The 14,837-nt window shown below is 41.1% G+C and overlaps 1 protein-coding gene across 1 annotated transcript; it reads left to right on the plus strand.

The window, feature by feature from the left end:
• Nucleotides 1-5,799: 5,799 nt before the first annotated feature.
• Nucleotides 5,800-10,011, plus strand: r3hdml (R3H domain containing-like). Its single transcript, XM_029506966.1, has 6 exons — nt 5,800-5,865; nt 6,228-6,512; nt 7,645-7,763; nt 7,860-7,962; nt 8,594-8,709; nt 9,494-10,011. The coding sequence occupies exons 1-6, from the start codon at nt 5,860-5,862 to the stop codon at nt 9,624-9,626; spliced, it is 762 nt and encodes a 253-aa protein (XP_029362826.1). The 5' UTR covers nt 5,800-5,859; the 3' UTR covers nt 9,627-10,011.
• The last annotated feature ends 4,826 nt before the right edge of the window (nt 10,012-14,837 follow it).

Below are 14,837 nucleotides of genomic sequence, written 5' to 3' on the forward strand. Positions count from 1 at the left end.
CTGAAATTATTGAGTTATCTGACTCAGTATCAGTCTCAATTATAAAGAGGGGGGAGTTGCAAAATGCCTTCTATGTGCCATCATGTTTCTTCTTGGTCTATCCAGGCATCAGAAGACACACTTCATTTATCCGCACATCTGAAATTTGATTTGGACTCATTTCCACATGTAAATGATCTGAACACAACCAAAGGAAGGGAGATGACTTGTTCTTGAATTGCACTGCATTAATGGGTTCAGGAGGTGCATTTGTTTTATTTTATGCTACCACATACAAGGCCAAACCGCCAGTGTTTATTTGATGAATGCTACAGTGATAGGGTTGTTAACTTGTGGGTAATATGAGTGGTTTGGTACTGCTGAATGTGCTGCTTTATGTACAGGGATTCTCATTGCACTGATGTCAAAGTAAGGTGTTATTAGTGTACCATCTCCTCCAAGTTGTATCATTCATATGTTATGTGTTGAAAAAAAAATCTAGTGAACAACTACTAAACTATTTCTGCTCCCCAGTCTTATCTAAATAAAATAATTATCATGTCAGGTCACAGGACACAAGAAAAACTTGAGAATGCATTGATACTATGTGACACCACTTTCACCAGTGTGGAACAAATGCCTATTGTGTATTTGAAATCATGCATTGGTGTGACTTTCAGTTTGTCTGTGCTTATACTTGTGATGGTCATATTGACTGCGGCTCTTTCTGAGTCATTACAGTTGTGCCGGAGGATTATAAATCACGTCTTATAGCATTGGAAAGCGGGACAAAGTTTGCCCTTGATGCACTCTGACTTGGCAAACAAGCCCCTCCTTGAAGTGCATTTTTGCAGGCATGCTTGATTTTGGCTGATTGCTCTTTAAGTATCAATGCCAGACTTAAAACTCTGACAGCAATCAAATGGACTCAGGCGAGATAAAAAAAAAAAAAAAGCTTGTTATGCAACACAAATATGTGCACTAAAATATTGAAATTAGTTCGTAATTCTCCTGTATTGCTGCGAGACTCCAGACATCCCCATGCGAACATGCTGACAGCAAACACTGATGAATCCTTTTTTTTTAACCAAGCATGAAGATCTCAAGCAAACATGAGAAACCGGGATGAAACATAAAAACTCTCCTGCAGACACCTTGGCTGGATTGTCAAAGGCTGCGGCTTTTCCTGCGCAGAATGGAAAATGTCACCGTGAATTATTAAAACAAACTCTGCTGGGCTAAGCGCGGAAACACTCTGAAGGAGATGCTGCTCATTGACTGTGCTGTTTTACTATCTGCCTGCCTGCTGACACTGCAGAGAAACTGGCCTGTCATTTTTTTTGTTTGATCAGTACAGATGATTACACAGAGATTTATTTATATTTTATAGTAACACATTATGAACTTCATTTAAATATTATTATTTGGCCACTTTGTGACAACGTCACAGCATCCTTTAAACACAACATCAACGTATTATCATGTTGTTGTTGTAGTGAACTTGATGTCTATCTATAAATCTATGAATGAATGCAAGTCTAGTGGTTGGCGCTGTTGCAATCACAACAAGAAGTTTGCTGGTTCGATTCCCAGGCCTTGGGCCTCTCTGTGTGGAGTCCAAAGACATCATGTTTGGGTTTAACTCTAAACTGTCCGTAGGTCAGAGTGTGAGTGTGAGTGCTTGTCGGTCTCCGTCTGTCTCTGTGTGTTGGCCCTTCAATGGGCTGACGACCTGTCCGGGGTGACCCCGCCCTCACCCAATGTGAGCTGGGATTGGCTGCAGCACCCCCCGCGACCTGGAAACGGAAAGTGGAAGAAGATGAATGAATGAAAGTCCCAATGAAAGTCTGTTAGTTCTGTTTTGGGCTCCACCGGAGATAAATGTTTGTCGCTTTGCTATCTTGTTCCGGACAATTGAAGCATTTATGTTGCAAGATGCTAAAATGCTAAAAAGAGCTGAGGAGAGTTTTATCATTAAAAGTGAACCCAAATGAAGTTTCTTAACTTAACTTAAATGTATGCAGGATAAACGTTGATCCTGAGATTATTTCAGAGTGTTGGCTTCTGATCCGCAGAAGAAGCGCTGGCATCTGTGCGGTTACTCAGACGGGTCTGAAAGATCCAGATGAGACACGAAAAGCTGGAAGCTCAAATGCAGTTGGCGCAGGCTTTGTTTTATGTTCCTCCTCGGGCAAATAGAGGAGGCTGCTGCCTCACCTTTCAGACACGACAAGGTCACAGGGAGCTTTTGTGTGTGAGCACCAGACGGATGATGTCATGCTGCAGGGGGTGGCGAGGGAGGACCTCAAGGAAAAACTGTCTGGCCTGCTCCAGGCTGGCCAGAGAATCAACCCCGCTCTGCTTTTGACCCGTTTCTGACCGTCTCTGCAGAATGTGCTCAGATTTCCTGCATGTTTCAGACACAGCTCTGCAGAGATCACGTCGGCTCCCACCTGGACTGTTTTCCATGCTGTCGAAAAAATGTCTAATGAAAAAGAATCGGGTTGACAAAAATAATCTTCTTATGAAAATCTTCTTTTAATACTAAGGGATCTTAACCAACTGATACAACCACACAGTTGATGGGCTGGATGGGAAAATCTATGCTGGAGTGAAATCTTCCTAAGACAGTCTACTCTGAATGCAACGGTCAAATTTATGCTGCTGTCCTGTAAGCTGCTAAAGAACAAACTAGTTTCTTTTTTCAATATCCATCGTCGACGCTGCTGTCTGTCTGCACATCTTCAGCAGACAGACGGATCTCTTTTATACCGCAGCTCAACATTTCTCCCCTCTAGAAATATTAACTATGTGGCAGAAGTGACACGCATGTGAGCGGAGCGAAATTTAAATGCCACATTTTGCGAGTACAACGCTTCACTTTGAGCATGAGGAGAGATCCTCGAACTCGTCAAACTCTTCCATTCTACGTGATGCACACAGCTAGACTGCCATCAAACAGGTGAGCTGTTTGAGCTGAACACGTGGCCCCTAGATTAGGGAAACACGGGGTTTATGATTGGCTGTCCTTCAGGCGAGTGGAAAACCAAACTGGAAACTGAACTGGAAGATCCACATGAAGATGTGACCCTGGTTTTTTCCTGAACCTTCAGTGTGGTTGACCTTCTGTGTGCCGAAGGCCCCAGCTGCCTCTTTGATGGATCCCTCTGTGCATTTTGCACACAAAGTCACAAAGTCTGACAGCACTCTGCTGAGCCTGTGTGGAAGTAAGCTGTTAAAGCTTTGAAGGCTTCACTTCAGAGGTGACCCACGTCGGCCTGTGCCATACTGAACAAATCGACTAATTAATCCTGACGAATTGCTTTCAATCTGCGCAATGAGGCCAGCTTCTACCGTCAGAAATCCTACCTCGGCCAGGAGGTTATGTTTTCACTTGTGTGTCTTTAATTGTCTGGAGGTTTATGCAAAAAGAACTGAACCGAGTTGCACTGAGCTGGGTGGAGGGTCGGAGTGTGAGCCAGTGAAGGACCCATTAAGTTTTGGGGCTGTTCCGAACCATTGACCATGAATGTGATTTTTTTTTTTTTTTTTGCGCTCTGAGAAATGATGGATGTTGTCAGACATTATCCTTGGCTCAGGTCTACACTCTCTGAGTGCTCTTCCAGTTTATTATGTTGTTTTTTCTTCCTGAACCAACTATACGTTCTGGTCTTGCTCACAGCTCACACAAAGGTGACAGAGACAAATGCAAGCGCAGTTTATCACCTTTGAAAGATGAAAAGATTTACATGATGAAAAGTACAAATTCAAGATTAAAAACAACACATTGAATAGAAAGCACGTTGACCAAAAGCCTTTCTGGGTAAAGATATCAGGAGTGTACAGATTATAATGCCTGAAAAGCACCTCAGGTTTTATAGCAGGTTTGAGGAATGACCAGTCATCTCTTATATCAGGGAGGAGGAGGCTGGTAATATATAAAAATGATCACTTGTATTTAAGTAGGATATAAAACTTTTTTTTTTCATGTTTTTAGTTGAAAGCTTGATTTAAAAAAAAAAAAAAAAAGTCGTATAATAATCTAAATTAAAACACACAAACAAACAAACAAAAAAAAAAAGCATTGTTCCTAATCCGGGAAAAACTTTTAATTTCTAAGGGCGTACTAAGAACCACTCAAAGAGCCCTGCTTACTGCTGCTGCTTGATATTTAAGATCATGTTATTAAGGAGCAGTTATAAAAGTAGCAAATATTACTTTAAAATGGACTCTCCTCGGTTTTAAAAGAGCTGCAGGATGTGAAATCATAAATGATACGGGACGTCACTGTAACTAATAATCTTCCCAGGAGGAGGCATATATAATGAAAATGGCAGAGGAACCAGAACAGAAGCTCTGTGTCCGACATGAACTCGTCCACAGTTCTGAATCGTTTCCATTCGTTTTCCCGTCATTAAGTACTGCGCTTCATTTACTGTCAGCTCAGCTGTTGCATGTTCAGAACGTGTTTGCTGCTCGTCCACGGGACACGCTGACAGTTAAAGACTTTGTTTCATTCTGCGCTCATAAATTCACATTTCTCACAGTGCATGGCGTTATATTACACATTCCAGATGGGGTGGGTGTGCATTTCTTTGGGGGTGGAGGGTAAGAACATGTAATTTTGGGGCAGTGATGTGAAAAAATAATTGCAGTGGCTGTTTTTGTTTTGTTTAGTTTTTTTTAATACTGCGAATTGCATAATGGAAACAAATCATTTTGTGATGCCGTCACCTTCGTGGTTTTTAATGTCACGTCCCAGCTGTCCTCTCCGGTGTTTGAGTCCGGTGATCTCTTTGACCTCGATTGCTGCAGAGCCAGGTGGCGCGGTGTATCTTGGCAGGCTTTTATACGACTACATGGAAGAGTCTGCGGCTCTTCCAGAAACCAATAACAGCTGGAGATGGATGCTGACTCTGCAGCCACTTTTTTTATTTTTTTTAATATGCATTCTTCACCACATTGCTCGGTCCTTGCCCAGGGCGTGCTTATTTAAACATTTCATTGTATTTTATTGAAACAACTCAGGGAGGTCATGGTGCAGCCCAAACATGTGCTCTGCAACTACTGTAGCTGCAGACTCCTCTGAGGAAACACCAAGATCTCAGATGACAGAACTGCGCTGTAAATTTTGGTTAAAGCAAAGAAACTGGATCTCACATTAGCAGAGACACTGACACTGATTTATTGATGGCTTTAAAGAGGAGTGTTAGCGTTCATGTTCTGGATGTTGCTGTTTTAGTGACGCCGTTTTCAGGTTCATTCATATTTTGTTACCCTTGTGTGTCTGCTGTTAACGTGTCGTCGTTGTTATAGGCCACCGTGACTGAGACTTCGGAATAATGCCCTCCAGTGGATGTTTGAGCTCTGTGTTCAGTTTCCATGCAAAATAAATCAAATGAGCTGAAAACATGCAGTACAACAGGTCACATTTCCACCTTCCAGGATTTCTTCCAAGCATGATCGTTGCAATATATTAAACATTTATTGATATAGTTGTCAGCAATTGACAACCCTGACCCAGTTTATAACTGCTGAAAATGTAATCCACATAATGAAAGGATTAAAGTGTCGTTCATTTCTATTATTAAACCGACTACACACCACGCTGAAGCCAAAAGAAGTGAATGCCAGACGCTGATGAAAGGTGATTTCCTGGGCTTGTGATTTTCTCTGCAGCGCAGAGAAAGACAGAGACAGACTGGAGGATTAGGAAGGAAGGAGATGGAGCACACGGGCGGGTTTTTGTGCGTCAGAAAAACCTTCTTGGCCCAGTTAAAACTCCCCGACACACATGACACAACAGCTTGTTTGCAGAGGCTCGTGCTGAGGTGAAGGGTCTGCTCTTCTGCTCGTCTGCCTCCGTGAAGGGCTCCACTCATGAAGGTACGAGCTTTCCTTTTCTCTTTTATTATTATTCACTTATTTAGGGGAGTTTTGCATCAATATTCAAAATATTTCTCTTTAAGTCGGTTTATTTTACTTTATAATCATTGAAGTCCACAGAAGCATGCTTGATTTCTGTCTAACTTATTCTCCCAGAAAACATTTTTAAATGGAATTCCACTGATCTGAATAACAATGAAGCACTTTAATTATGTCGTCCCATCTGTCGCTGTGTGGTGTTGAATTAACAGCAGGTGAAATGTGATAAATGCCTTTTTCCAACGTCATTCCTGCCTTTAATAAACCGCCTGCTCTGCTCTGATGAACATGGTGTGATCTTTGGTGATCTCCTCCTGCTGCAGGGTTTTACGGGGACGCGGTGCAGCGGCCTCCTCCTCCACCTCCTCAGGGCTCAGCTGCTGCTCGCCGCCTCCCTGTGGACGCTGCCCCACACGGGGGAGGCCTCGGGGCTGCTTGGCTCCACCGGGGCCGGACCTGAGGCTCAGTCTGACGTCAGGATGCTCGCCGGAGCTCCTCACAGAAGGCGGAAGAGGGCGATTTCATCCAGAGAGATCAACGCCCTGCTGGATTATCACAACAGAGTCCGCTCCCAGGTCTTCCCCCCCGCAGCTAATATGGAGTACATGGTGAGCACAGACTCTATATACAAGGGGTGCTGGGGGGGAGGGGGGTGATTGAGTGAAGTCACTCAACTTCTCAGTTGATTTATTGCCTCTGTAAACATTCTCCTTATAAGTTTATGGTATCAATCACTTGTTTGACATCTTCAATAAAATCTGGGATTTGTATGTCGAGGAAAACAGAAGACAAATGAGAGTGTGTGAAGCTGTGATTGACAGGCTCACTTCCTCCTCACCTCCTCTTCAGAATATGGATGTATACACAGACACTAGAATATATCTGTAGAATGTAAAGGTCAAAACTCCAGATATCTGCACTCCCATGCGTCCTCTTTATCTGCTCAAAACACTCATTCACGTCTTAATGCCTCATGACTTTGCCTCATTTTGCGAGGATTACTTAAACAAATGTTGTGAAATGATGAATCTGCTACCAGTAATGTTACTGCACATTCCCTCAGAGACTCCACATTAAAACATTAAACCATTAAAACATTCAACAGATTTTCAAACTCTCTACGTCTGTCATTTGGTGGTTTATTATGCAGCTGTCACTATCAAATCCCAATCCAGTTTAAACTTGTTGAAAAAGAGTTTCAACTGAAATTTTAATTGTCCCTAAAGGTCAATAATATGACCATGGTTGAGTCTTTAAATCATTTTTGGCAAGAAAAGGGAGAACATCTTGGCTCCTGTATAGAAAAATGGATATATCAGTATAATCAGATCTATCTCATAATCATAACCCATCTCTAATTCTCATGAATGTGAAAAACAGTTTACTAGCAAAGGTGCTTTTGTTGCTTGACATTCAATTGGTTCAGAAAATAGCTGAAACAAATTTTATTTTATTTTCACTTTATTCTCACACTAGAAGAACATCCAGCCTCAGGAGGTTATAAATGATGTCACCTGACACCTGATGTCATAAATACGTACAGTATATCTGTCATCCACACCAATGGATAGACAACTTCCTGTTCTCCTTCACAAAACAGCAACACGACACAAAATGTCTTCCTTTATTCCACCATACAGAAATGTTCTGGCTTTTTGTGGCAGGAAGCAGAATCAGTCTTTGTTGTTTTCTTATTGAACAGAGTGAAATGAACAAACATCCATCTCCCGTTCTCCACAGCTCTGGGACGAGGGATTGGCCAACTCGGCCGACTCTTGGGCTTCACTGTGCATTTGGGATCACGGTCCGACTCAGGCCATGAAGTATATGGGCCAGAACCTGTCGGTGACCTCGGGAAGGTAATTCAGACTGCTGGATCCGATGTACCATAATTCACTGAGATAATTGGGGGGATTGATACGGATGAATGATTGACTGTTTGTGGGCTGCGACAGGTACCAGTCCATCACAGAGCTGGTCCGGTCCTGGTATGATGAGAGGCAACATTTCTCCTACCCGAACAGATGCAGCGGCTCCGTCTGCTCTCATTATACTCAGGTACAGCTGAGCAGTGAGTCCGAAGGGACTTTTTCCATTTTCTGCATTCAAAGAGCGAAATCTGATGTGAAACATATCCAGTCTTGGTTTGTCGCCTCACTGTGACGCTGTGTGATGATGATGTGGACTAAATGGACCTGCTCATGTGGACGACAAGACTGAATCAACATTCATCTTCCTCAAAATCTTTTGAGGAAGATGAATGTTTTTCATTTTTTCTTGAGACATTTTATACCAAAATGAAACACGTAGGAGTGCGTATGGAGAGAATAACTATCAGAAATGGGCTGGATCTAGTTTCTGGGATGAAATAATTGAGTTTGATTATTCAAAGTTCATTAACACCTGCAGAGCTGCTGTCTCAGCCAAGTTCACTAAGCTCCTTTGAAATATAAATATTTTTAAAAGACAATAAATTCTTTATTTATTTTTGAGGTATGGAGCTGCAGTTTTGTAAGTCTTTGCAGGGATTTAAAAAAGATTCTAATACCACATTGGTGGAATGATGGGTTTTATATAATTGCAGATTCTTTTTGCCAAATCTTTTCACAAATCGTCTGGTCTTTTTGGATGTGGACGTCTCTCAGCGTGTGATTGCAGGAATAACAGCGTGCTTTGTGCGTCCTGTCAGATGGTGTGGGCGAGCACCAACAGGGTGGGATGTGCCGTCAGGAAATGCTCCAACATGTTCGTGTTCGGGAGCATGTGGAGGGAGGCGACGCTTCTGGTCTGCAACTACTCCATAAAGTAAGAGGGAATACAAACACAGCAGCTGTGTGATGATTCTGGCCTTTCACCAAATTCCATTAAATTAAAGCACAATATCCACTCAAAGATGCTCCTGCAAATTCAAAACTTTTAACTCCTTTTTAAGCCACTGTATTTTGATTTATAACTGATATTTCCTTGACTTCAGGTTTCATTCATTCATGACATTTGCACATTTGTCAGATGATTTTTATCCTAAATAAATTATGGGCCAGTGTGATCAGTGTAATGAGCTGTATTATATATTATATTAACACTAACGTTTTTAGATTGGTTACTTCAGAAACTGACGTGCTACATTTGGTACCAGTTTTTAGGTACTTTAATTGAGTGTTGTTTTACTTTTCAATTCACTACATTTAATTGACAGATATAGTAACCTTTAATAAATTCATAATAATAAGGATTTATGATCTGTCAGTACGACAATTTAATGAACATATATTACATACACATTACTGAAGATTTTTCACACTGTGGTATTATTTCTTATTCCTAGATAAATAATAAAGCATCTTAATTTTTCCATCCCCATGCTGTGTGTAATCGTAGTGAAAGTGTTGTTACTCAGATCAACACAAAACAACCCCACATTCACAATTTCCCTTTCTTTATTAATCATTTAAGAAGTGAAAGCAGCTCAGAACGCACAACGCACCGCAGAGCTGCAGTTTCGCATCCTGGAAACACGAGCTCATCAAATCTTTCAGAAATAAAAAGAAATGCATCATAAGATCTCTCACCATGCTCTGGTGTGTTTCAGAGGAAACTGGGTGGGAGAAGCTCCCTATAAGCCCGGGAGGCCTTGTTCTGTCTGTCCGTCCAGCTACGGCGGCTCCTGCTGGAGGAACCAGTGCTCACCTAACGCCAGATCCAGAAGACTTCCCACATATTGACACCAAACAGTGTTTAAAGTGTTCATTAAATTGAAGAAAGAAGAAAAAAAAAAGATATAGTTACAATAACCCATCTTAAACTAACACAATAAGGAAGTAATGGATGCAGTTACCACTATGATTAAATCCACACACAGTGGAAAATGAATGTCTACCTTCTCAATGCGTTTGATTTTCCATGTTACCATGTTAAAATAACTGAAAGCAAAAGAAATGATTGGGTGAAAATGTTGCTTTTTTTTTATACTTCATGAAGACATTAGAGTTTTTGCACTGTTTTGATACATTTATTGGTTTTGAATAATTTTTTTTTGAGGCGCATTCACCAGAAACTAAGCACTTTTGTTGTACAGATTAAATTTACTGTAACCTTCGTTGTTATCGATTTTGTAGCCAACCTGATTAATAAAATATTTTTCATCACTCAGCGTGGAAAAAAACAAACAACACAAAAACCCTGAGAGTACATTTTCTTCTTCAAACCACAATGTGTGTGTTTTGCCTGACTGAGTGTTAATTAAGTTATAAATTACTGATAATGCTGTATTTCCCAGCAAATTATCTGCTGTTCACAACTCGTGTTTATGGTCTGCTTCTACTGCAGGAAATTTTCTGCCCTTCATTTCACCTCATTACAGCTCTGCATTTGCCCCTAAGAGACTTTCCCCGCCATAAAACGGGAGACTAATGCAGCTTTTATGGCCTAAACAGGAGTGAATCGGCTACGCATCATTACCAATCCGTGGACCCATAAACACGACACAGTTACCGACGGCAAACATGTGAAACATTAAATATGGAAACCGTTTCCGCCTGCGACACAAACAGAGTTCCTCAAAACAAGCGTACAGAGCAACCAGCACTTTGGTGACTGATCCTCAGTTTCATTTTTGGTTATGACATTATCGTTTTCATCCCCTCAAGCTGTCGTCATCACTCAGTACAAAACAAAACAAAGCAGGAAATAGGTCAACATTGTTGTGGAGTAGATGCGTTTTATTTCCTGTAAAAAATCATAATCGCTCTCATATGTAAAAACTGTCAGTTTCTGGTTTAGGCCCAAAGTGCAATGAGATTGTTGACAAAGAAATAATTACTTTAACTTGCTGGTTTTTTGGCGGTTTTGTTGCTGTTGTCTGCACTCTGTATGCTAAGCTACGCTAACCCACTGCTGGCGATCTCTAATTATAAGTGCTAGTTGTGTTCAATCAGTAATTGAATCATATTGACAATTAGATTTTTAAGTTCAGCTACATAACAATGTCAGCATTTACTTTTGTTTACTCAGTCTGCCAGCTTTAACTGTAATTTGCCCCCCGCCAGAAAGCGGCAAGACAAAGCCAGCTAGACAACTAGCTGAATTTGAAAAGTTTCCTCCTGACTTGGAGGTAAACGGCGATGAATGCCAACGATGGTGAAACGTACAAACAGTGTTTAAAACTGTCGTTATTTTGGAGAATAATTTGAAACCAAGTGAAAAATCGGAAAAGCCAGCAGCAGCATAGTTTTGTCTCAAACGTCCACGAGTGTCTGACAGCTGTGGCTGCAAATGACTTTTTCTTCCTCTCAGTCAAAACAAAAGTGGTGCCACCTTCAGCACACCCTCCACTCCTGTCTTTCATACGGCTCTCCACCCTTCTGCCTTTCTTTTTCCTTTTCTCTGTAAAACTCTGCTTCTTCTTCACTCCTCCCTCTTGCGTCTGGAGAAAAAGACTGTTTGGTGATGAGAAAGAGGAAAAAAGCACATAATAACTTTATGTCTATTTGAGTTTCTATCATCATGTTGCCATAGTTACAGCTGCTATATAGATTGGTGTCCATACGAGCCTGGTTACTGTTTAACCTCCCCACCCACATTTGCCCAGATTAGGAAAATCAATAAGATAACAGCAGCAACACCGGCCTTACCTTACACCAACAAAACCCCGCTCTCTGCGCAGCAACCTGCGCCAAACTTCCACATTTTACACCTTATGGTGAGGCAGGAAAAAGTGGATTTAAGACACGTGCTTGAGAGGAGGAATAGGACGACATGGTCAATGTAAACACACAAGTCAGTTCAAGTATGGAACTTCCATTTGGTGAGTACACACTTTTTATTTTTTTTTTTTAATTTACTCTGCTCGCTGGCTTCAGCGGTTTGAGGTCGAATGTGACAGCCGGGGTGTTTTTCTTCCATTTGTACGGTGGATTTACGGAGGTTTGTGTAACGTTTGTGAAGCTCCGGAGCTCTGCTGGATCACAACATCAGAGAGGGAAAATATCCTCGCCATTTGTGTCTGGCTTTTTCACACGGCTGTAATCCTGGAGGTGTGTCAGAGATATGGAGGCTGTTAAAAGAGGCCATGGGAGCCGGGCCTGATGGTGATGATGTTAGAGCAGAGCTGGACGGCTTTACGGGATCATTTCACAGGATTTAAGTACGATGGTCATGTTGGGAGCAGGAGTTTTAAGTTTTAAGGCCTTTATTCTGGACCTGGAGAGATGAAAAGATCATTTCTGTTGATTTAAGGTTCACTCTAAAAAGGCAGAATTATTAAAGTCAAAATGAATCGGATGAAGTTTAACATTTGCTACGGATGATGATGATGCTATTTGAATTCTTTTCCATCACAGAAATCTCCATCCAAAGGCCCCATTGTCCAACAGCTGGAGTTTTGTTTTTACTCCAGTGCTCTGTCATCCAATGATTTGCATTTGAGATGCAAATCCATTTTCATAAAACCATGGTTAAAAAAAAAAAAAAACCTAAAAAGGGGACAAAAAAGATTTTCTGGAGAGTGACGGCTCAACTCAAATGTCTTTCGACCTTCTCTATGCATTTCTGCATTCTTATGGGTTTTTTTAGGATCTTACATAAATGTTGACATCTTCCAAACTTTGCACCTCATAAAAATAAGATTACTGGGTGAATAATGAATGAGACAGCTCACAGGTTTACTTGGCTGTTTAATACAGTTGAGTTCTGCTGCTAATCTGTCCAAGTGGCTACCTGAAGTATTGCAAAAAAAAAAAAACAAGGTAATTGATCACCCCCTTTGTTATGAAGTTTTTGTGAAGGTTTTCTGTTTTTTTAAAACACACTGGGCCAAGATGTGCGACAGTTCAGCTTCTTTGCGGTTTTTGCTGTTATCCCTTCCTTTAAATATATCTCCATAAGCTCTATGCCAGAGATGTATAATAAATAAAACCATTTTGTCGAGTAGTTTATGAACTGGAAAAGGCAGGTAAAAAAAAAAAAAAACAAACTTTACATGCAGCTAAATAAGTTACATTAGTTTCCTCCATTTTGTGCTTCACCAACATCAACGGTGCAAATTTATGGATTCAGTTTGTACTTAGTGGCACTCAGTTAATGCAGATTACATCATCCGATTCTGATTCTGATGCAACACCGAAATATTTGCAGAAAAGATTTCAGTCTAATGATTATCATTGAAATCTCCATTCAAGGATAAAAATTGAAAGACCGTTTCAAATATAAGCCCAATCACAGCACTGATGACATGTTCCTTTATCAGTTTAAGTCTGTCAGCCTCTGCTGCTGTAGCTGCTGGTTGGTTATTATGGTAAACCCTGATTTTAAAATCCAGTGACTGAAAATGTTCCTGAGCCTGAATGGTGACCGTGACTCACTTCTGGCTTTCTGGATTGCTAAATTGTTCTGTGTTTGAGTACAATAGTAAGATTTTCTGAAAGGATTTATTTACAGTATTATTTTTTACATTTATGTTACAAATACATTCTTCAGCAGCTGCCCCCTCTAATCTTCTCTCTGGCCTAGATCGGGTTAGAACCTGCTGCTTTGTCCAAATCGCCGTTCTTGTTGTTGAAACTTAAATATCCACAGCAAGTGTCGTGCATATTGAAACAGTGTGGATTTCTTTTATCCTTTAGCTGATGACTGCACTAATGTAAGATTGATGGCTAAAGGCAAAGCTTTTGAAACGAATGGGCCGCCGATATTCATCAAACTATTTACAAGCTGTCAGGCCTTCCCCCTCGCTCGCAGCTCAGCCAAGGCAATTCACATTTCTTGGTGTCAGACACGCGGGGTTAATTGCTCAACGGTCACAACCTGGACAAACTCCCCGACTCCGCTGTTGGCAGAATGTCATGCTGAGTGTAAACACGACAGCAGCCGTTCAACAGCTTCTCAGCCGATATCTGTTTGCCTACAACGCTGAATGACCTGACAAGAGGGGTGCAGGGAGGCCTGGTTCCTCTATAACCGAGGAATCAGTTGAAAGCCATCACGCCCGAGAAACAAGTACCTGAGAGAAACTGCTTTTGTGGCGTAGATGTCATGAGCTGCTATGACAGAGGTTGGTCAGAGAAAGGCCCCCGAAAGCAGCACCTTTATTCAGAGTTTGCAACAAACTGAGACATGATCAAATTTAAAAAATCAGCCCGAATGGAGTCAAATCTGCTCAAACCAGCACAGTTGGCTCATAGATTAATTTACTACATCATGGTTATTACTACACAGCTCTTTGTTAATGAGTGACGCCTTCAATGAACTGCACGTTTCGAGCAGTTTCCGCCACTTCTCAAAGTCGGCACTATTGTCACATCTGTAAACGGAGGGAGCAGCCATCAGGGGTCACTTTGGTTCAGTACCTCAGAGCCAACCCAAAGATTTGACTAAATGTCAAAGTGACAAAATACTTCCAGAGAAATTTACTTTTATCCAACTTAAAGTTGTCAGTTTTATGAAATATAGCTGCCCAAGTCTAACACACGCACACACAAGTGTGTGTTTGTGACACATAGCTGAAAAAAGTACACACTTACAGAAATATTTCTGTGTATAAAGTCAATATTACAAATATCTGTTTGTATGAATTTTTCAGTGATGTTTTAGTTCAACAATGAGTTGTTTTTTTCATGTAAATTCAAAGATGCTGCTGATTATACTTATTAAATAAATATGAAAGCTTGGCACCTCAGAAATGTAGTTGATTTCCTTTTTACTACTTTAATCACCTGGATAATTTGAGTTATTTATTTTGAAAGCGACCCCACTGATGTTGTCGTTTCTCCTTCAGCATGCTGTCTCCACCTCTCAGATATAACAGCGACAGACACACATGAGTCTGGATGTTAGAATAAGATCAGCTGCCTCTCCGGCGTTGGACGGAGGCAGAAAGGCCGGTTAGCTGCCTGTTTGGACGATTACATTACAGCATTACACACTGTGCACTTGACACT

This window comes from Echeneis naucrates, chromosome 7 (genome assembly GCF_900963305.1).
Source record: "Echeneis naucrates chromosome 7, fEcheNa1.1, whole genome shotgun sequence".
NCBI classification, from domain to species: Eukaryota; Metazoa; Chordata; class Actinopteri; order Carangiformes; family Echeneidae; genus Echeneis; species Echeneis naucrates.